Consider the following 21,512-nt stretch of genomic DNA (forward strand, 5'->3'; position numbering starts at 1 on the left):
GTCTCTATTGCTGCCAGCTGCATCATAAGCAGCAGTAAATTAGAGGAATTCCATGAGAACTTGCACAAAAAACTGACCACAAAAAAAAGATCCAGGTGGAAATTGAAATTCTTAAGAGCTGTATTGCCATGAGAACTGACAATTTTATTTAACTTAAAAAACCCACAAGATATTTACATCATTTCAAAACTTCTGAGGCAGATGGATCACAGGTGAAGCTTTTACTGCCTTGTGTTAGATTACAGGTACGTATCAAACCACCTGAGTCCAAGTTTGTTCAACCTGAGATGTAACTAGAATACCCTTGTAAGAGATGCTAGGTAGTGTTCCTGATCCAAGGTCAATACCTTCTTTCTCTTTATATCAAGATATTCTAAAGCTAAACACTTTTCCTCAAGCATATCCAAATTGTTCCCTGAAAAAATTTGCCCTGTAGGTACCCCTGCCCTTTTCTTTACAATTTCTTGTCCAGCTTTATTTTTCAAGCAAGCACAGGTTAATGGCGATCGACACTGAAGCATCTTTACTTTAGCCTTCCCTGGCCAAACACCCCTGCCTCCTTTAGGGTTGTTTCCTCTTGCTGCCAGCTCCCCTCTAAGACAGACCTGATTTTTTCTTTTCCCCTTGGTGATCTGTGCTGATCAACCACCCATTCTACAGCCTGAGGCCTTCCTGGGAACAATTAACACTCAGCATGGCTCAGCTGCAGCACCAGGAGCAGGGCTGGAAAGAGAGTAACTAAAGCAAAATGCTATAGCTGATTAGGAAAAAAAAAAAAAATATTGAGAGGGCAGGCTCTCTGCCCACAGCATTTCCCCTGGAGGCACAAGCCAGAGTTCTGCAAAAAGCCTGCTACTGCTAAGAAAAAAAAAGAAAAAACCCTATTGTAAAGTGAGAGAGGGCGAGCACTACTCCTTACAGGTACTGGCAGAGCTGGCACGCAGCTCACACTACTGTCATTGCTGTGCTAGTCTACAAAAAGCCTATCTACGAAGCCCTGCCTTCCCTTTCACAGCTGTTAAGCTGTTATGTTTCTCATAAGTTAAGAGCAGAAAGTTATTTGCATACATCAAGAAAAGTCAAAAGTCTTCATGAATCTACATTCTTCACACAGAGGGCTGGAGAGCTCAGTCACGCAGCTAGAGGGAGAGAAACAGAACCAGCGTTAACAGCAGTAGAGCCACAGCAAGCCCTGTGCCTTTGCGCCCACCTGCCTGAGGAGCCTGGCAGCTCCTGGAGAGGGGCAGCAGCTGCCTCTGCATGTCCCCAGCACCACAAACCGTGCCACAACTCTGCCACCTGCTGTGCTGCACATCTGCCATCACCCCTCAGTCCCCCCTCTCTGTGCTAATAGCAGGGAGAAAGCTGGCACAAGCAGTCCCGCAGGAACAGCGTGGAACAGCCCAGCTCTATCCCACCGCTAATGCTACTACACTGGGGTAGGTGGACAACCATCAGCCCAGCAGTCCTTTGCCTGCTCTCCCTGCACTGTGTTATTAGCCTGCTGTGGCAGCACTCCACAGAGCAGTAAGGCAGCATGAGGGCCAGTCCCTTACGCTAGTGACTGGCTTCTGTGATAACTCGGTACCCTTGAGCTAAGCTGAGTGAAAGGGAGGACAGTGCTGAGTGACATTTCACAGTGACACTGTGCCTTGCTGCCTGGCAGAGAACAGGGGTGCTGCGCGAGGCAGCTGCCTGGTCTGGTGACATGGGGTGAGCTGGGCCCCTCTGCAGGTTGCTGCCAACGCTGTCTATGGCAAGGCTGCAGTGCAGGGGTGTCCCACAGACCTGCAGCACCCCACTAAGTGGTTCACCACTGTTCCACAGGGTGGCAGGATCACAGCCCTGACCGCTCTCAAATCTTTCCTAAGTACCACCTAGTCTTTGTATACATGTGTGCATGCACACGCACACACAGAGAGGGGATTTCTTCCTCTCCCCTCACCTGACAGGTTAGTTGCTGAAGCTGGGGCCAAATGCCCTAGCCTCTACCCTGGCTTGACTGCTAGCTGTTTTGTCTCCCCACCTATGCTGCAGCTCCAGAGAACAAGAAGGGAGCTGCCATTTCCCATTTAACCATTTCTCATTGTTCCTCTGCTGGTGCTGTTTCTCAGGGGCAATTCCTTTCCCCTTCCAGTTCTGCCAAGTTCTAGGGAGCCCAGGAAGACAAGAGCAGAGACCTCGGGCCCAAGACATTTGGGAAATACAGCCATCAGAGCTTTCAGGTCAGGCTTTCCTTCCCAAGGGCATGATTAACCTGAGTCTTATCAGCACAGCTCCCTGAAGAGACTGCAGGGAGGAGAGGAGCAATTGCCTCTCTCTGCCCTACAGAATAGATGCACTCTGTTCACCGGCTGCTGTGAGAGTGAGGCAAGCAGAAGCTGCGACACGTCCCCCCTCAAGCCTCCCTCCCTCAGCACATCAACCTTCAGAGCTCTGCAGGGACTGGCATTCCCTTCTGGCCAAACCTCCAGAACACTACAGGGAAACCAGCAGACCACGGGCAGCTCAGAGCTAGGCCACCCCTCCAGGAATAACCTAGGCTGGCTAAGAGGCTGGCTGTGACTAGCACCAAGCTGTTTGACAGCACTCACCATTCTGACAATGTAGTTGTGAAACTGTTGGCTGATGTAGTTCACAGTGGTGCTGAAGACACGCTGTAGAAGGGAGGGCATTGTATTCGCAATTTTTTTAGTTAAGACCATCGCTAGCACCAACATGGCCTTCTCCTGTTCCATGTCTGAGGGGAGGGCTCGTGCAAGCCCTTCCACTGCCTCTGACATGTACCGGGTTATTTCCTGTATGGAAGGAAAAGAGGGATCTCAGTGCAACAGCTGTGGGAGAAAGGGGTCTCAGCACAGCCTGCCCGCACTGTGCTGGTAACTGATGTGCTTGTTCTAACACCTCACAGGATGCCTCTCCCCTTCCTCCCGGCCACGGCAGCCTGCCTGTTACACACCCTGGATGGCAATAAGGATGATTATCTCTGCGCTCAGCTGCTCACCTAAGACAAAAAGAAAGGGAGACAACACACATACCACTGGAAAATTTAGATAGCACCTTACACACTCAGGGTGCAACAGCCCCCCCCTCCCCAGGGTTTGCACCTAGCTGCCCAAGTCCTGAAATAGCACAGGAATCCCGGGGCTCCCAGGAAAGGGCAATCCACCTTAAACACAGTGAAGATCAGGGTACAAGCTTAGGTGGGGACTGGCAAGAAGGCAAAGTGAGTTTCATAGAAAAGCCTTCACATAGGCAGGAGCTAGAGAAGGTGTTCAAGCATGGAATGCTGCCTTCCTCCCAAGATCAGTGGAAGATCAGTTTCCCAAGAGGGACAATGTGAACATGCACACACTAAGCTACACTACTAATGTGAAAAAGCAAGGTCCACCTGGTCAGAAGTTAGGTTTGACTCAGCCTTATCAAAGACTGAAAGGTTAGGCAATAAATTTGAAGGCCTGAAACTTAACTGGGTGGAGAACAAGACAGCGGGAGTGGGGAATGGTCAGACTTTGCTGGAATCAGTCTATGCAGGTGATAAACCCTGGTAGAAAAAACCCACACCACAAAAAAACAGAAAAAGATTGTTAGGAGTCATTAAATCCCGCCTTTTCAGCAAAAAGGTGGACCCTCAATTCAAAGACAGCATTAGCTTGTAGAGCATAGGAAACTTCACAGGCAGAGAAAGCCAAACAAGCCAGAAAGCCACAGTTATCTTGAAGATGCCAAAAAGGCTCTGTGGAAGCAAACTGTGGCTCTTGATTCAGATGTGGATCCAATCCTTAAAGAGAAAAAAAGAGGGATGTCTAACCCAGGGGACCTCAAACTCTACTTCCTTTGCAGAGCAGTGAAGCACATTAAATGCAGGGACTACATCACATCTATTGGTGGGAGAGCAACTGCATCAAAGAGGTGGAGATGCCACCTAGAGAGGCCTTCTCAGCAGGTCACCCATCCAGGCCAAAACCCACTGCTACTCCACACACTGACAGCCTATGAACTAAACAGTTATGGCACTAGGGTCTCACTACTTGCTGTCTCTTCAGTATTCAGTAACAAGCACAAGTCAAAAGCTTCGGGCACTAACACTGCTCAAATTTTACCCACACAATGAGCAGCAGACATATGGGACTCAACACCAAAGTCCAAAGATCTTCAGGGCAAATACTAAGCCTTAACCAGACAGTTGATTTTCAAAGATAAGCCATTGGGCCAACAAAATGAGGACAAAATGCCTCTGGAAGTCAGTCCTTCTCCACAACTACCTCAATTTCACCATCTGCAGAAAGGAGATGAGCCTAAGGAACCCAATTTGCAGGGCAACAGCTGCCACAGGATACAGCATCACCTCTAACAAATCTTCAAAGGGAAATGTTTGGGCCAAATTTTGAGACTGCAATCATTAAAGCAGCAAACTAGCAAAGATACAGATGTTACAAGCTTGCTGCTTCAAAACCACAGAGGAAGGACGCACATTTAAAAGGGGAACTGCTAATCAGGTTGCTTTTCACTCACCTCTCCAGAGAGATTCTCATTCAGAAAGTGCTGCACTAGATCATTTACTGTTCTTGGTTTGATTTCTTTATCAAGCTGGTCTCCAATCTCAGCGAGCTGAGTAGCAACGATCCGGAGAATTTCATTTATCTCAGGGTCATGCACTGCCAATGCATACAGCAGGATTTAGTTCACAGGCTGTAGTCAGACTAGGTTCGGTGCAGGTAAGCTGACCCATAGCATTTTGCCCATCTCCATTAACAACCTCCTTCCCACCCCACCCGCAATCATAGTGCATTCGTGACAACTATACGCACTACAACTCCCTTGTGTGCACTCAACTCATTTACCAGAGACAGTGCGCAAACAGGTTTTTTAGCTGTAGTTTAGGTAAAGTGCAGCCGCACCCTGCCCAAAACACACTACAGGGGAGGTCATAACATCTCCAGCCAAAATTTGTACAGGACAGCTACAGCCAACACCCTGCCTAGACAGGGGAAGTGAGAGAGTGTGCATGATTTTTTTCAAGTGACTGTCAGGACCTGTCTCTTAACCACCATCTAAAATACAGCATCTCATAGAATAGTTTGGGTTGGAAGGGACCTCTAAAGGTCTTCTAGTCCACCCCCCCTGCCGTGGGCAGGGACATCTCTCACTAGATCAGGTTGCTCAAAGCCCCGTCCAACCTGACCTTGAAGGTTTCCAGGGATGGGGCATCCACCACCTCTCTGGGCAACCTGTGCCAGTGTTTCACTGCCCTCATTGTAAAAAATTTCTTCCTTGTATCTAGTTTTGAATCTACCCTCCTTTAGTTTAAAACCATTACCCCTTGTCCTATCTCCTTTTGGAAAAGCTTCCCATTGTCACTTGGGGCATGAGACTATGCAGATTTGTATGAGGGAGGGCTATTTACTGTAGCAGTTCCTCCTCACCCTGCTTAGGTTGAGGTCAATGTGCCAGCTGACACATCCTCGACAAGGGGCAATAGCCATCCTGCAGACGGCTAGTAAAGCAGGAACAGTACCATAAACTATTTGAGGAACAGTTTCCACCACATTGGTAGAGCAGAAAAGGATTCACTCAGTACCAAAACAACAGTCATTCCAAAATCCTAGCCCAAGTACCAATATTCCCTGATGAGCAGTGTGAGGCCTAACTTAACAGCTTAATATCACACTCCTTGAGGACAGCAATCATTAGTACCAGCTTTGTGGCCCTTGTCTGATGTGCTGCAGAGAAAACCCCAGGGTGACAGGTGCCCTAGAAATTCACAGGGAGATAAAGCAGTAAGCACTAGCTGTCTTATCCCAAGCATTAAAATCCCAACCACCACCAGCCACACCGTGAAGCTTCTCAATGGAGAAAACATTACTCCTCTGAAACAGACCACCAGCAAAGATGGGGAAAGAAGAACACCATCTTCAGAGAGGCATGTAGGATGGAGAAAAGAGCGCTCACCTAGCTCACCATTCTGCAAGTGGCCACTCCGATTACCATCAGTCTGAAGTTCCACCTCATCATCATAACAGTAGCTGCCTTTCAGGAAAGGCACAATCCCCTGGCTTTGCAGGGAATGCAGTTGCTCTCTGAAGTTACAGTCAGAGGACACCTCCAGGAAGGTGTACAGCAGCACATGCTCCATCCGGACAGATCCATTGATCTTAAACATAAGAAAATCACTGTTAAGCCCACGCCTAGGAAAAGTCCCACTCAAAAGGTCTACACGTATGCTGTTTTCCAACCCTGAGCTTTTTTCTGGCCTCCTTTGGGCATCCTGAATAGCATTAGCCAGGGAGTCCACAAGACTTCAACAAATGCACACTAACTCCTGGATGTGTACCCACACAGAACTGTCTGATAGTGAATGACAGATGGCTCTGTTCTAACAAACCAGTGGTGGAAGAGTCAGCTCACCTTCTCACATTTCCAGCTGTGGCAATGACAGACACCCTGATCAGAGCTCCTCTTTTGAAACAGATGTGTACTTAGCACAAACCACCCACTTCCCCCTATTCAGACATCTGTGTTTGGAAGGTTTTTACCATTTATTTCGGAATTAGGCATTCTACTATTTCCTGTGCATAATGAAGCCAGCAGCTCCCCATTTAAAGGTAATCAGAGCATAGCAGTAACAAGGTGGGGAACAGAGGTAACAGATAGCATAAGCCTGCAGAAACCCCCAAGGTTCACATTTCTTCTCCCTCTTCAAAGGGAGCTCGACTAGCTCCATAATAAACTGTTCAGCTCCCTGTAGAGAGCCAAGCACCTGCTCACAAGAGTAGTGACAGTGAGATGCCAGATCATTGGTGTTTGGTGTCATCTACACTGGCACGTGCACCCGCAGTAAACAGGCACATGCCACTTCCACAGCCACGCACCCTGCCGCCTTCAAGCAAGGCAGCACAGAGTGCCCAAATTAGTTAGGCTGAGGAGGTCCATGAGGTAGTCAGATTGATGTGAGCAAGAGGTCACAGCGGAACATGCGGCCTCATAACCAAGGCCTCTGTAGAAAACCAGGACACTGTCCAATAATTTTAGTTAAGCAGCTAAGAGAGCAGGATGTTGTGTAAGCACAGAAATAAAGTGAGAAAAACATCCTTACTCTGGTATGCAGACTGTCTGCCTGTAAGATAAGAAAATGCTTAGGCTTAATTGTAACTAGGGAGAAGAATCAAGGTTACAGTAGAATGGTTTGCCTTGCCAGCTGCATCGGGAAATCAATATGCAACCAGGATGAACCTGATAATTGAAAGGGAGTTTCAGGTACCTTTTGAGGAGTGAAACCTTGCAAGGCCACCTATATCTACATAACCATTTCAGTAATATCGCACAGGACCCATATTGCCTAGACAACAGTAGCAAAATTGGGACAAATGCATAAAAAGTAATTAAGGACAGGTTGTTTACTTGAGAGGAGACCGGGCAGAGAAAGGGAGGAACAAAGACAACAAAAAGGAGAGTCCAGAAATGGAAACAAATGCAAAATAAGGTATATGATCAGTCAAAGATCAACAGAAGGCACATCTTCCATGATCTGAGCATGGATGTTCACAGACAGCAGTGAAGCTCACCTGGTGACCCAAGCTCACTGGGACACCAGTGGCGATCCCCTTGAACAACCCACAGGACCGGTCATCAGGTTTATATTCAAAAGGCTTGTGGGAGCACAGAGCAAAGGGGGTTATAATTGTACCCTAACGCTAGGTAGGGTGAGGAGGATGATAGGCATTTCAATAGCAGTTTAACGTAGTTAAGTAAGATTTAAGCGTGATAAATAGTAGCTTCGTAATTGTGATTAATATTGCACAAAACAATGCAATAAATTGATCACAGTGGTGTGTCTATTAATTTGTCTTATTAGTTTTAGTAATCTGTAGCTTAACCAATAAACATGGTATTCTCTTAAATAGCTACATCTCCAGTCTGCAGTTTAAAGAGGGAGTGTCACTGTGAGGTAACAAGGAAGCAGCTTGCAAACTAAGTGGTTCCATCCACTTTTTGTCTGTTTTCATGATGGAGAGAAGCAGTGTCAGCGTCCCTGCAGGAAGTCTGAGGAAGATGAGAAGGACACGAGCCAGCACTTTTTGAGGCTCATCCCCTTTGAGGTATCTCGGAACAAGTGCACAAGAGAACCACTGGTCACTGTGAACCACTGACTTCAGTCACGTTTGAAACTAACCTGTTCCATGATGGTTTCAGAGAGAGCAGCTCTTGTCACCCTCTGCTTCAGACCAGAAGTCCTTGGCCTGCAAAAGAGTGAGAAAGAAAAGCGTGAAAGGAAAAAAATTTCCCATAAACCCACACCTTGCAGCAGTGCTCATGGGTCTGGCCATGTCTCGTAGAAAATACGTAGTGATGCGTATCCATATTTCTGGAGAGGGCTGCCCATCACACACTGGCAGTCATAAAAAAAGCTGAGAAAACCACAACTGTCTCAGCAAGAAGGGCCCTACTCACGTGAATGAGGGGCATGAAACTCCTTCCTGCCACAGACACACAGAAGACAGTCGAGTGACACAACCTACAAATGGGGCTTTAAAGCCAAGAGGTGGTGCTAGGGAAGGGAGGGACAACCCTTCATAGTGCCAGAGGCTGGAAGGGAAAGCAGCGTTATCACAGAGGAGTTCCCGAGTACCTACGGAGAGCAGGTGAGCTGCTTGGGTCTGTGTGCACAGCAGCATATTCTGAAGTGAAACACCCAGCTGACATTGCAACACATCTGCAGGACTTCAACTGCACCTCCCCCTACCTCCCCCGTGCAGAGATACATGTGTATACTCAGGCTTATTTCAATACTTTCCCAACAAATATCTAGGGACAGGGAAGGTTGGACCAAGTGTCATCAAAGGCTTCCTAGTTACACGAGCACAACTCCACTAAGCCTCCAGGGAGGCCTACTAGGAAGAAGGGAGAAAACAGGACCCAGGTCACAAGCTCCTCTGCCCCCACGGTGCATGCTCAGGGCTGACACCCTCGGCCTGTCTGGTGGCTGGACAGTGCCCAAGGGAAGAAGCACGCAGGGAAGGCAGAGAGCACAGTGCAGAGGGTGGCCTCCCTCACCCACTAAGAAAGGGGAGCTGGTAAGAGCACAGTTCTCCCTCCTCATCCAGCCAGGCATAGCTGATAGGTGGGTCAGACCAGCAGCCCAAGTAGTCACATCTGGTACAGGAAGTCCCAGAGCAAGAAAGGTGCGGGAGCAGCACAGCAAGTGCCAATAACACGAGACTACCTAGCAAATGCCAAGGCAGGGAGGGTAGGAATCCTGTTTGTGAACCTTGCCTTTGCCACCTTAGATGCAACAGTCCCACAACTGCACACAGAAGTCTCTGGTGCAAGCTGGCTTCCACTCGTGATGAGCAGGGCCTGGCTGAAAGCAGGCACTACCTTCCCACCAGGCCTTCTTCACCCAGGGCAATAACCTGGCTGCTGCACAGGTACCTTCTGACCAAAAATGGGGCGAAAGCACCAAGGAGCCGAAACAGATGGCCTGCTAACCATCAAAGATCTGGGCTAGTGATGAATGATCTTATTTCATAGTAACCACCCCCGACAACTGTGTTTTAAATAACTAAGTGTGCTGGTGGAAAAGAGGGAGAAAGTGAAAGCAGAAATTAATTCAAACTCTGAAGGAAACAACAGTAATCATTTCAAGAGACCATGAATTTCCCAACTTTTCAAAGGCTCTTAGGAGTCCCCAAGACCAAAACACAATCTCAAATAAGTCTAAAACACACAATAGCCCACAGGCAGCCTCTTAACCATGAGCTCTTTCTTTCATTTTGTTGTTATATCAGATTAATAGCTTCCTAAAACACAGGCTTAGCATTTGCTGCTTTGTGTTTTCCTCTGTTTGATTCAAATCCCTATTGCTGCTACTCACCTCTACCCTAAAGAGTGTGCTGGCCAGGGAGAACGCAGTCCTCTCTGTCCTCTTCCTCGGGACCTGACAGGGTAACCCCTCTCCTGGGCCTGACTTTGCTGGAGGAGAGACAGATGTTAATTCAGGTTGGAAAACCTGAGACAGAATCCCTGAGATTAAGAGGAAAGTGGGGATTTAGCATTACGTTTGTGGCAGGACCCTGGCTTTGTGCCAACTCCTCAGGAGTTGTCCACACCAGCAACATTTCTGTAGGCTAGGCAAAGCCTCAACCTGCACATATTTTGGTTTTATATATAACATTTATTTTCAAAGTAATTCAGCCCAAAACCAAGGTGTTCATGTTGCAACTAGTAAACAGTGGATATCCTCTGATACTAACTCCTGCTGAGTTAAACGCCACTTCCTGAAACATTATGGCTTAGACCACAGGAAGCCTGAAGTAGTATTGCACCTTTGCTACCCACATGCCATTTGCCTTGAAACCCACATTCATCACAGTGAACCTTCTTGGGCCCTACCAGTATTGCCATCCCCAGCCAGCTCTAGCCTATGCCAAAAGCTTCATGTGGGACCACAGCATTACTCTACAGCTGGTCAGATTAACCCAAGCTGGCTAATTTGGGCTGGTAATAGCCAGCTGACTTTGTAACATGAGTACCGGCTGAACAAATCTTCCCATCTTTCAAGGTGCAAGAAGTTGCACCATCCTCCATTCACACCACACTACATACACAGATGGGCAGATGTTCTCCCACAGTTCTGGCAGAAGCGTGATGCAACACAAGCCACGACAGCTGCAAGTTGCACACAAGTGGCCAGATGTGCTGGTGAAACTCGCTGAGTAGCACCAAAGAGATTTCTCAGTCGCAAAAACTTTACAGCAAAACTTCTTCCACCCAAACCTAGCCAAACTGTGCTAGAACAACCTACTTTTTCTCATTGATGAGAATTCCAGTAAATTGCTGGAGGGCAAGTTGAGCACAGTCAGGTGGCAACAAACAGACTAAATAAAACATCAGCCTGCAGAGGGACCAATGTTATCTTTCTTACAGCAAGAGGATGGAACAGAAATAGAAGTCAAGACACTTCCTTGGGGGGGTTTGCCACCTGCCACATCTTTCCAAGGAAAGCTCAGAATGTGGCTTTAAAACCCAGATTCCCTACTTTTTTTTTGTCACACTATTTCACACTGCCAGGAAACTCATTTGGTTCAGTCCAAACACTCATAAAAGAGGCAACCAAAAAGAAATGCGCTATTGTCTTTTCCCACTCCCTGCTTTAAAAGAAGAGGCACAGACCACTTCAGTCCGGGAAGGAAAAGAGGCACACTGCTCCATTCCCAAAGCAGACAATACAAGTCAAACAAAAAGATCCAGATCTATTCTAGGCATGCCCATACAGCTAGGCCCGGAAAGGCAGGGCATAGCAGCCTGGCACAAGGCTCTGCAAGCGCATTACCCACACCAGCTTACTATGGTGACTAGAAGCTGTAAGAGGAGCTCGAGCCTGTATGCCTGTGCATGTTCCTCTCATCAGTTCCTGGAAACGCGCAGGAAAGGTGCCTGTCTGTATCTCTACAGACCCAAATACTGTATTTTGAAAGCACTTATGCTTTTCAAAAAGAGGTAGAAGCTTATACACTGGTCATGGCAGAAAGGTCCTCCCTGGGTGCCATGCACAGGTAAAACACCTGGACAAGAGCCTTAATGCAAAGAGGAAGGGGCTGAGCAGCCCCTGCCCTGCCAAGGTACCTGCTGCACCCAGAGATGTTAATGGGTGTGCAGGGGGAAGAGACCTACAATACATAGGGGTTCTTCCCATCCCCTTCCCCTCAGGGGATCATCTCAGCTTTATGTAAAGTTAGACATTCCTCAGGGCAAGTCCACAAAAATAGAGACATTAAAAAAAAAAAATCACTCATCATAGTTGCATATTGCAAGCTTGTCCACTCCTGCACATGAGCAGAGATAAGAACTGCCAGAAAGAAAAAAAAGAAAAAAGAAAAACCCACCACACTCCAAAGTACTTATATGGTAAAAAATTAAGATAAGGAGGCTTGAAGATGATAATTTCATGAACTGAATTCCCTGAATCAAAGAATCACCACCCAGGCAGTGAAAGTCCCTGAGGGGTTCCAGCCCTTGGCTAATAAAGTTCTGCTTGGGTGGTCAAAAACATACCTGAGAAAAGGAAAAAGGATTTCTCTCACACCACAAAATGGCTCCCTACTACTACCATACAGGGCCTTATTTTTTTTTTTTTTTAGTTAACTAGTAATTCCAGAAACCTCAAGTTTTAGATAATTACTTTGAATCAACGCAAAGGGTTTGGATATTCACAAAGTTCCTCCTGAGAAGTCAAATTCCTTAACGGAATCTAAAAAAAATTGGACCCCTAAAGAGCAAACTCCAAACAGTCAAATGTAATCATGCCAAAGCCACCTGAAGTTTTTAATCAGTAAGACTTTGGAATCCTGATAGTTTCAGATTAAGACATTTTCTGGTGGATGGAAAAAATTACCTTATATTAGGTGAAAAGAATCTTTAGTTGGGGAAAGAGAAAAGATGGAGATAAAGGCTACAAACACCATCTGCATTCAGATTCAGAGTAAAACTATATCATTTGCTAAGGCTGCTTTAGTGCTGTTGAAAATCTTGGAATTAACTTTATGGGGTATGATTTTAAGTTGAAATACCAATTAATTTTAATACATTATTCCTTTTTACACTTTCAATTCACTCATTAGACAAGCAAGCTTCATGTGTTAACAACTGCCTCTGAGAAATCTGCTAGATGCTTTGAAGTATTCAACAAACAAAACAACCACCAGGTTTTTGGATCAGTTCTTTCCATCTTCTTTAGAAAAAAAAAAAAATGGAGGGGCTATTTTAAACACAAGTTTAGGACCCTTAAATCAGCTCTGAAAAGTCAGTGTGGGGCATGTCCATTCCAACTCAACATTGTGTTGGGATGCACGACTGTGGAGAGGCATGTGTTAAATAAACATAATTGCAGTCAGAGGAGCACATCCACCAGCCGCTTGTCAGCGCAGAATGACAGACCTCATTCTACCCCCACACATGCCAGTTTTCACAAGAGAGAATTCTGTGGATGCTTCCCCCAAAGCAAGTCTCCAAGGCTTCCCCCCAAGGCAATCACAACTCTTTAGACAGGGCTAAATACATCTTGAGGGACGGTACATACTGCTCTCCTCAAGCATCACAGGTCCTTCAGGTCTGCTGTCCCATCTTCTGTTTCTTCCTCTCACCCCTGAGTTGTATCAGCCTTTCAATCTTACAAGAAACTCACCAGAGCAGCTGTTCCCAGCTGCAGCCCACCAATGAGGGGTGGCAACACTTGAGGCAGCAGTGGCCATAGTTGTGCTGGAGAGACACCAAACTAGGTCCTTCCTGCCATACCATTGCAACATACTACATATTGCAAGAGCAAACACCGCAAGCACACATTTTATCTCCCCCGGTGGGGAGCTACAGATGGAAACAGTACAGCTGCAAAGCGTGCAAGGTTTCACCTGCTCTAAAATCAGTGTGGGGTTCTGCTGTACCTCCAGGCACTGCAAGCATATCAGCAGCATCCCACATAGCAGCAACAATCAGCCGGTAGCATATAGTTACCTGTTAGGGGGAACTCTCAATAGCTCTCAAGGCTGCCATGAACAGGACTAGGTCCCAGAATCCCTACAGCAACAGTGCTAAGACACCCTATAAATCAGCTTTCGTCCCTTCTTCGCACTTTTGTTACATCTTCAAGACAGCTCGGAAAAGAATCCACCCACGAATAATGCCTCTGCTTACCATCGCTTTCCCTCAGATCCTTCACCTCTCCTCACAGCTCAGCGTGAGAGTTACTATTCTCAGCTGTATCAGACACTGTCTGGTTATGAAAACATACTCCTCCCAGCAGCAAAGCCGCATGCCTGTAGAACTGACTCCTTTAACAACTTGTCTGGATTCCGAGACACGTCCCATACAAACACCTGGACAGACACACCATCAATGGACCTGTTGTGTGAGTTGTCAAGATACTTATCTTTATGTCTCACATTTGAGTTAGGAATGAATTCAAGTCTTCAAAGCAGAAACTGCAATAAAGCATCAGTCACTGACATGGAAAAAACTTCCAACCTGTGCACTGCTTTCTTTGCCTGGCAGCTGAAAGATAAGAACTTTATTTTTAGCAGTCAGGATGACATCATTATCGAAGAAATGAAATGGTGCCTATTTCTCCCTTGCTGGACCTGGTGGCTCTTACCTGTCTCATAGGCAAACATTTCACTGTTGAGCTGCAGAGCTCTTTACAGAACAACGCATCATTTTACAGGTAGGGAAACTGAGGCACTTGATGATGTGTCCCGACATTTTAAATCCACATATCAAGCCATAACCACTCAATTTCACTGCCTTCCTGAAAACTTGCCACAGGCACAACTGCTTTACATAACCAGCCAGTACTGGAAAGTGAGGAAGAGAAACAGTGCCACAGACTTAGAAATTCCTTGTTTGAGGATATTCTAAGCTGTGCCAGACTGCTGTCCGTAGCACTTCGAGTCATGACAGTGTAAGCAAATCCCACATCATACAGCCTGAAGTCCCCAAAGGAAGCCCCATCACCCTGCCACGCTCAATTTCTAGCCCATAAACCCAATAGGAAATAAAAAGCCCAGCTAGCAGCAGAGACCAGAGCTTCTCCTCTTATTTCTCTAGCTATGGAAGAAGCCTGACTACTCCCACAGCGCTGCACATGCACTTCAGACTTGGCAAGGAGAGAGAGAAAACTAACAGCAAAAGGGAAGATAGCTTGTTGATCGGCAAAACAGTGCTGAGATGAATAAATAGGAAGTTATCATAACCACAGAAAACCTGTCCCCATCACTATTCAGCCTGCAAAGGATATGCCAGCCTGTAACAGTGCTTAGAAGGCTCCAAGATTTTCCCTCATCTGAGACCCACTGTCCTCCTAAAGTAGAATTTGATTCTAGGCTTTGGAAAGAAAAGCAGGCTGGCGGGGGAACAGAGACATTGCAATATATTAGCCAGGTGAAAGATGGGCTGAACAAACCCCTTTGTGCACCTATGGATGCACATGTATGTGCTACTGTAAAACCAAAGTGATGGTTCGGTACCATCTGGTTAATACCAAAGCTATCTGCTTGGAGTTTCTCAGGACTTTCCCCACCACAGGAAACACAGCTTCCAAACTACAGGCATTTTCCATGCATTTGCCTCCAAGGGAGGCTACAACCTCATTTGCTTCATTTTGGAAGTGGCAAAACTGACAAGCTATGGGCAGAATACTTTGAGATGCCAGCAGGTCTGTGGCCCAGCACCGGACAGACCTCATTCCCCCAGTCACTTGTGATTTATTTGCTAAGCTTTTAGCAAAGAGACCCTGCTCATCAGGAACCACTAGACTGCTTAAATCCACCCCGCCCTGCTACTCTCAGGTATGACCGCTGATTGCTTGAGGCTGTCAGCTTTTGTTTCTCTTCCTTTCAGCTTCAGATTCCATCCTCCAAGATGTGAATAATGCCACTACCAACCACTCCAGCAACGATAAAAAAAAAAAAGGAGTTTGCTCATAACACCTTTAATGCAAAAATACGTTGAAACATGCTGAATGCTTCCTGCTCCTAACAGTTTCAGTGTATATTTATCTTCCAGTATTCAATGGCACTGAAACTCTAAATGGAACACAAAGACCCAACACCAATGGATGCTTGTCTGACTACCTCTTCAGCTGGGACACCTTTACCTTTGCTTCTTTATGCTGCTCTAGTACAGAGTGAAATCTCAGCCTGGACACTAAGTATTCCCAGCTGTGTATTTTGACTTAGAAATACATTGCACAGTTTAATGGAGCTTTATTTTCCTTTTTGAAAGAAAAACTTTATTAGAGACAATTCTAAAAAGGTTTCGATTGGCCTTTTTATTAGACATTTATTTCTGCTCCCCAATGTCTGCTGCTTGTTTCACATTGCTACAATTTATGTCATCATGAAAAATAATCTTCTAGTTATCGGGGCAGTACTTCTTAGTACTGACTTCTTCGGAGGAAAAACATCCAACTTCCTCATCAACCTTTATTTTCATTTGGCTCAAAATGCTCTGTTGCCCAGCCCCTATGCAGCACATCAATGAATAAGAAGTAACACTGCCATATTACTAATTCTCAAAAAAAAAAAAAAGGAGGCAGGAACTTGATTACTGTGGTTTCTATATCAGATCAGTGATGGAGGCAGCATGACGACACTGTTCAGTATTTTTCAGAAGTCAGCCTACAGATGTGGCTGGGTGAAACTGAGTCAGCAGAAAGCCTGCAGCTCAAACTGCCCCAAAGCTTGGAGCTGGGATTTGGATTCAGCTAACTGGAGCTAGAACCAAATGGAATTTGCACATCTCCATATTTTGGGCATGTCCACACCTAAGAGGAAGGAGCAAGATTTGGATCTTGACTGCCACAGTGCAGGTGTTTTTTTGGATCTGGGGCTGAGCTTGGTTTTTCCCCTCTGGTGTGGAGCAAAGTAACTCCAGTCAGGTAAGCCTGCCCTGCGTTTCACCTCCTCATAAGCGTGAAGAAAATACTTCTACCTTTTCTAAGGACCTGGCAGGAGGACGCAGAGCAAACCCCGATGAAAAGGCACTACCACCCTCACAAGACAGGTGGTCTTTACAGGGTTAGCTTCACATTCACAAGTCCAACTGTATCAGCCCAGCAGCTGCAACACAACACCGTAGTAACGTCACAGGGCATATTCAAGCTGTTCTTACTGTTTGCTTTTTGGAAATGAAAAAAAAAAAACAAAACAGGAAAGACAGGAATCACAGTTCCAGTCTTTTGACATTACAAAGGAAGGACAAACAGACTGAGAGCAGGGAGCTCCTCAGTATTGTTGATAAGTAGTGGGCACTGGAACAAACTCCAGCCATCACTGGTGATGTGCAAGTGACAGAAATGCAAGACCTGCTTCCAGATTTAAAAGATGCCCCTGCTGGGGCATCAGCACTGGACACTTGCACTCTGGCATGCTTTTACAGTTGAGCAGCAACAAAGCGCTCAGTTCCCTGGAGCAGAGAGGACAGTCCCTGTTATCACTTGGCAATAGTGCCTCTGACAGATGCAGGTGCCACTTGGACAGGCTCTGACAAGAACTGCCAACCAAAAGACCTCAGAAAGTGGGACTGGATACAGTAACTTTCATGCCACCTAGAGGACAAGAATATCCTCCTGGTTTTAGTTTTAAACACATGTACTACAGTTATGTGCCAGCATGAGCACAGATCATCCATCCGTCAGAAAATCAGGAATGCCACTTCGTATTGCAACTTAGATGCATTTCACAGTTGATATCAACAGTAAAGAGGAATGTAAATCTGTCTTGTCTTTGCCTGACTGGCAAGTTAGGTGAGTAAGGAAGGAAACTGATCAAAAATAACAAAAAAAAAATCAAAAGGATGGCTGTATGAACACAGGTGGCCACTAACAGTGGCACTCTCTCTGCCTTTGGTTACCTTCAGGCCATACGACTAGACAAGAACTCCTCTTCCAGACTCGTAAGTACCAGGAATATCTGCACTGCTTTCTGAAAAAAACAGAAGCTATAGAGATGCTCACAATGAGAAAGTTTAAGTACTGGATCAGTGTAGGTCATTTGAGAATACATGGCCAAGGAGCAATACATCGTAAAAGAACCTGATCAAAGCTCCCTGCTTAGTTAAAACAAGTATGCTGATGCAACAGCCAGGATGGCACTCACAGAGCTATTAAGCAACAGCTCAGAGCACAGGACAATTTACTTTTAAGAGGATTTTTCCCCCCCTGCCCACAGACCAGCTGGTACCCCACAGAACGATTTAAGTGAAGCCTGTTCACCTTACCAGACTCAGAACATTCACTACATGGAAAAGACTTAAAGCAGTTATGAAAGAAGGGGTACAAAGACAAATCTTCACAACAGCATGCTTATCTGCTCTGAAAGCATACACAACCCTGTCTCAATATTTGATAGCTTCTCCAAAACATGAAAATGAATTTTAAATGGGTTTCCTCCCTCCTAAACATCAAGTGTATCATAGCTATAAACACCTCTTACATTCCTTACTTTTATGACACAACCGTGTACCAGTACAGACAGCCAAAGAGACGATCCCCAGAAGGAAAGCCTGACACTAGTCCTTTGATTACACTGAACACACTAGTCCTTAGGAAGACTCTCTCCCATCATGTTGTATTTCAACCCCCTACTCCCACCACAATAATTAAACTGATAAAGCCACCGAAAAATCAAAATCATCTTGAAGGAATCTCTTAAGACAGGAGCCCAGACATCCTCCAGAACCTCAAAGAGGAAGTTGCGCATCAAACCAGGCAGCCAAAAAATGATGGTAACTCAAAACAGCATTCATAGCCCTGATCAAAGCCTTTTGACAGCAGCGCCTCATTAACACTGTGAGAATAAAAGAAAGCATCGTCTCTTTTAAACACCTCTAACACAATGATACACAGCTAAGAAAATATCCTCTTTCAAAGGAATACAGCAGGCGCCATTTGGAAACTGTGGCAGCAGAATTGCAGAACAGTCGCCTCCAGGAGCACACATTTCATACTGCCGAGGCAAACCTATGCAGTTACACGAGATGCCTCAGCACGCTGCATCAATCTTCCACTCGACACCGCTTCAGGGAAAAAGTGTTGATTTTACTAGGAGAGAACACATGACCGTGCATGAAATAACGCAAGCCATTTCACTTTCAGTTTTAGCTTAGGAGGAAACACAGATTAATGTTGAAACCCAGGAAATGAATATAAAACCAAAATACAGCAACTAGCTGATCTAAGTGGATTTGTTTTGTACAGCTGTTGATTTAAGGGTGTAACAACAATTACACCAAGCTATGAGTTACACCGACCAAGGAACATATTTTCTCCTTTAAAGGAGATGAAAGAAATAGCCCAGTATGTTAGAGAGACCTGGGCTTTGCCCATTCACTGTAAACCGCAGGAATACTAGGAACTGATCAAAGGTCATGTGTTTTATCAGAAAATACAGCAGGTTTGCAGACATTTAAACAAAAATTCAACATCCACGTGTGCAATGATTGCACACATGGTCCAATTCCCCTGCTTATACCTTCAGTGAAGCTGAATAAGAGCTCTGAGATTTTGAAGGAAAGCCGTGAGCAAAATACTGCGGTAGGAGGAGTTTAAAGCCACAGTGACACCGTCCTCTCCCGTGAGAGCATTCTGAGGTTGTATTGAGGTGTACAGCCCTTTCCTCGTGTTCACCAGCAAGGACAGTCCAACAAGCCCACCATGGCCAGGAAGCACTCTGTCACCCCCATGCAGTGCCCGTACGGGTGTGAAGCGATAGGAAAGCCAGCAGGCTGGATCAAGAACAGAAGTTACTAAGTGCCCAAGGCAGTGCTACCAATGCTCTAAGCCATGGGGCTACTGAAGGGGATAGGACTGAAGGATTCTTAGAGCAGCTGTTGCAAAGAAGGGTACGAAAGAGACATCAACACACCACTATGCTTCCTGCATGGTTTTTGAAACAATTGCTGAAGTGTAGAGCAATGCATGCCATCTCATCCAGATATAAGGAGGTGTCTAATGCACACCACTGGCAACTACAGGGTCCTGCTCACTTCCCAATATAGTTGAGGTAACAGTAAGACATCAGGACATCGTTCACTACAGACATCTGGTACAAATCAAGGCAATCACAGAAGCTTAACAGATTGCTTTCAAATGCAAGGAATGAGATTGGACACTCTGCGTGACTCATAACATTTCTTTTTACATTTTACCCCTCCTTCCCCTATCCTTCTTCTCTGGTCTGGGTCAAAAAAAAAAAAAGTCAGACTTGTAAAGTCTCTGGGGAAGGGACCAACTATACACATTCTGTAATCCTTACTGATGAGTTTTAATTAAAGCTGAACCCAGCCCCCTGCAGCCCCCTCCAACCCCAAGAGAAGCCATCTAAAACTAACAGGGGATCAGACTTCAAGTAGGAGTTTTGCACCTTTGGCCGAGAGTTCAACTCCCTAATTAGAAATATTTTGCATGTACTTGGCTTTGCACAGCACACAGATATGAAGATAATTCCAGACCCAAATACTTCGTAATCTGACATAGACAAAAAGCCAGAACATGCTAAGAGAAAACCAGAGGAAGGCGCTTTGCAAAGAAATACCAGCTTTGCTAGTAAATTCTGCTCTTCCACTAGTTGAGGAATTGCTAACTGGTGGAAACGAAACCGGCTCATCTGCACTCAATTCCCTTCAGCAGAGAAAACTGTAGACCAGGCTGATTCCCCTACCCCCTACTGCTTGTTAGTTCATACCCGGCAGCCACAGGATCTGCTTTATCAAGGAGCCAACACCTCACAGCTGCTCCTCCACAGTTACACCAGCAGTCTTTCAACCGATCATATAAACCTGTTAACAGTTACTAAGTCCCTATGTCCCATCAAACAGGGGAGTAAGGGAAGCAGTAACTTCTAAGCACCAGGCCACTCCAGGAAGGTCTCCAAAGGTGGCAGTCACTAGATGTATGTGCCTGCCTGCTTCCAGATTAAACATTTTCATTCTATTACAGAAAAAAAAAAAAAATTATATCCGTTTGATCTGCCAGCTCCTCAGACTCCTGCCAAGTGTGGATGACTCCTGCCATCCTGTTACACAGGAAAAACACAATACATGGAAACAACATGGCATAACTGACCCCAGGTGAGAGTGCTCAGTGAATATACACACACACCAGCCTTCCCTAATTATATATCACAGCTCTTACTATTTTGGGAGCTAACAGAAATCAAAAGCCACACTGAGCACCTTTACAAGGCCCTCACGTTCTCCAAAGGCATAGCATCCTGGTGCTAGGTACAGGTACACCTAGTTCCCAAGAGCAGAGACCCCAGGTTTGCACAGGCAGCACTGGTGGAGCGTAGCACACAGTTCTGCTCACAGTGCATAGTGAGAAACCGAGCTGAACTCACAGTCTCAGCTGTACTAGCACCAGCTGGCCTAATCTGGTTGTAAGAAATTGGGAGGGTGGGAACCCAACAAAACCACCTAACCAAAAGTCAGTCTTATTTTTTCTCTCTAAATTTAGCAGATGTCACCAAATGCAAACAAGAAGGAGAAGCCAATTAAGAAGGGGAGATTTTCACACCAACCTTTGTGTGTGTGGCAACAGGGCAGCCTATCCAGAAGACTTGCAATCAGATGTTACACTCTGCATGTACACAATGGAAGTTTTTTGCCTCAGCTGGTCCCTAAACCCTGCTAGTCAGTTAGTTGTAGCGACAGACAAGAGACCTAGAAGAGAAGACAGGAAAATGGGAAGAGATAGGTTGCAGAAATTCAAGTGAATAATAAAGTGCTAGAATGCTTCTTTTCATACAATGCATTTCCCCAGTGTTTTTGTGTAATACCAGTGGCACAGAGGAGATCTCAAGGAGTAGGTGTTGCAAAGCTTTACCCTAAAGAAGGCTCTGAACAGCGTTAAACTTGTTATGTAAAGAAGTTGCCAAGGAGAGAAAAAAAATGCACAAAAATCCCCTTTTTTAATTCATACCTTTTAAGATGTTATACTTCCACAGGCAGATGAAAACAGAGTT

The 21,512-nt window shown here is 45.8% G+C and overlaps 2 protein-coding genes across 5 annotated transcripts in view; one reads left to right on the plus strand and one right to left on the minus strand.

Moving 5' to 3' along the window:
- BCL2L13 (BCL2 like 13) overlaps positions 1-15,423 on the plus strand; it is a 58,177-nt gene extending 42,754 nt beyond the window's left edge. The window contains exons 7-8 of one of the 2 annotated variants that reach the window (XR_657560.2): positions 7,905-8,099; positions 15,391-15,423. Coding sequence is in view for 1 of the 2 variants with exons in the window: in XM_009278967.2 (XP_009277242.1) it covers positions 7,905-7,928 (24 nt within the window). In the remaining variant the exon portion in view is untranslated. Of the gene's footprint in view, positions 1-7,904; positions 8,156-15,390 lie in introns of those variants that run through there. The other variant, XM_009278967.2, reaches the window with a different exon arrangement.
- BID (BH3 interacting domain death agonist) lies at positions 213-21,179 on the minus strand. Of its 3 annotated transcripts, XM_009278963.2 has the most exons (7): positions 21,069-21,179; positions 9,875-9,972; positions 8,174-8,240; positions 5,953-6,154; positions 4,516-4,658; positions 2,595-2,798; positions 213-1,139 (listed from the first exon to the last, which is right to left on the minus strand). In XM_009278963.2, the coding sequence occupies exons 3-7, from the start codon at positions 8,180-8,182 to the stop codon at positions 1,128-1,130; spliced, it is 570 nt and encodes a 189-aa protein (XP_009277238.1). In that variant the 5' UTR covers positions 8,183-8,240; positions 9,875-9,972; positions 21,069-21,179; the 3' UTR covers positions 213-1,127. The 3 variants fall into 3 exon arrangements, with proteins under 3 accessions (XP_009277238.1, XP_009277239.1, XP_009277237.1); XM_009278964.2 differs by lacking the exon at positions 9,875-9,972; XM_009278962.2 differs by lacking the exon at positions 21,069-21,179 and having other exon boundaries at positions 9,875-14,592.
- Between the last annotated feature and the right edge of the window lie 333 nt (positions 21,180-21,512).

Source organism: Aptenodytes forsteri, unplaced genomic scaffold (genome assembly GCF_000699145.1).
Source record: "Aptenodytes forsteri isolate BGI_AS27 unplaced genomic scaffold, ASM69914v1 Scaffold241, whole genome shotgun sequence".
Lineage (NCBI taxonomy): Eukaryota > Metazoa > Chordata > Aves > Sphenisciformes > Spheniscidae > Aptenodytes > Aptenodytes forsteri.

Coding starts and splice junctions, on each gene's coding strand:
- BID (XM_009278964.2), bottom strand. Junction 4,659..5,952: donor CTTGCAGAATGGTGAGCTAG/GTGAGCGCTCTT, acceptor ATGCATTGGCAG/TGCATGACCCTGAGATAAAT. Junction 2,799..4,515: donor ATGAGAATCTCTCTGGAGAG/GTGAGTGAAAAG, acceptor CCTTCCATACAG/GAAATAACCCGGTACATGTC.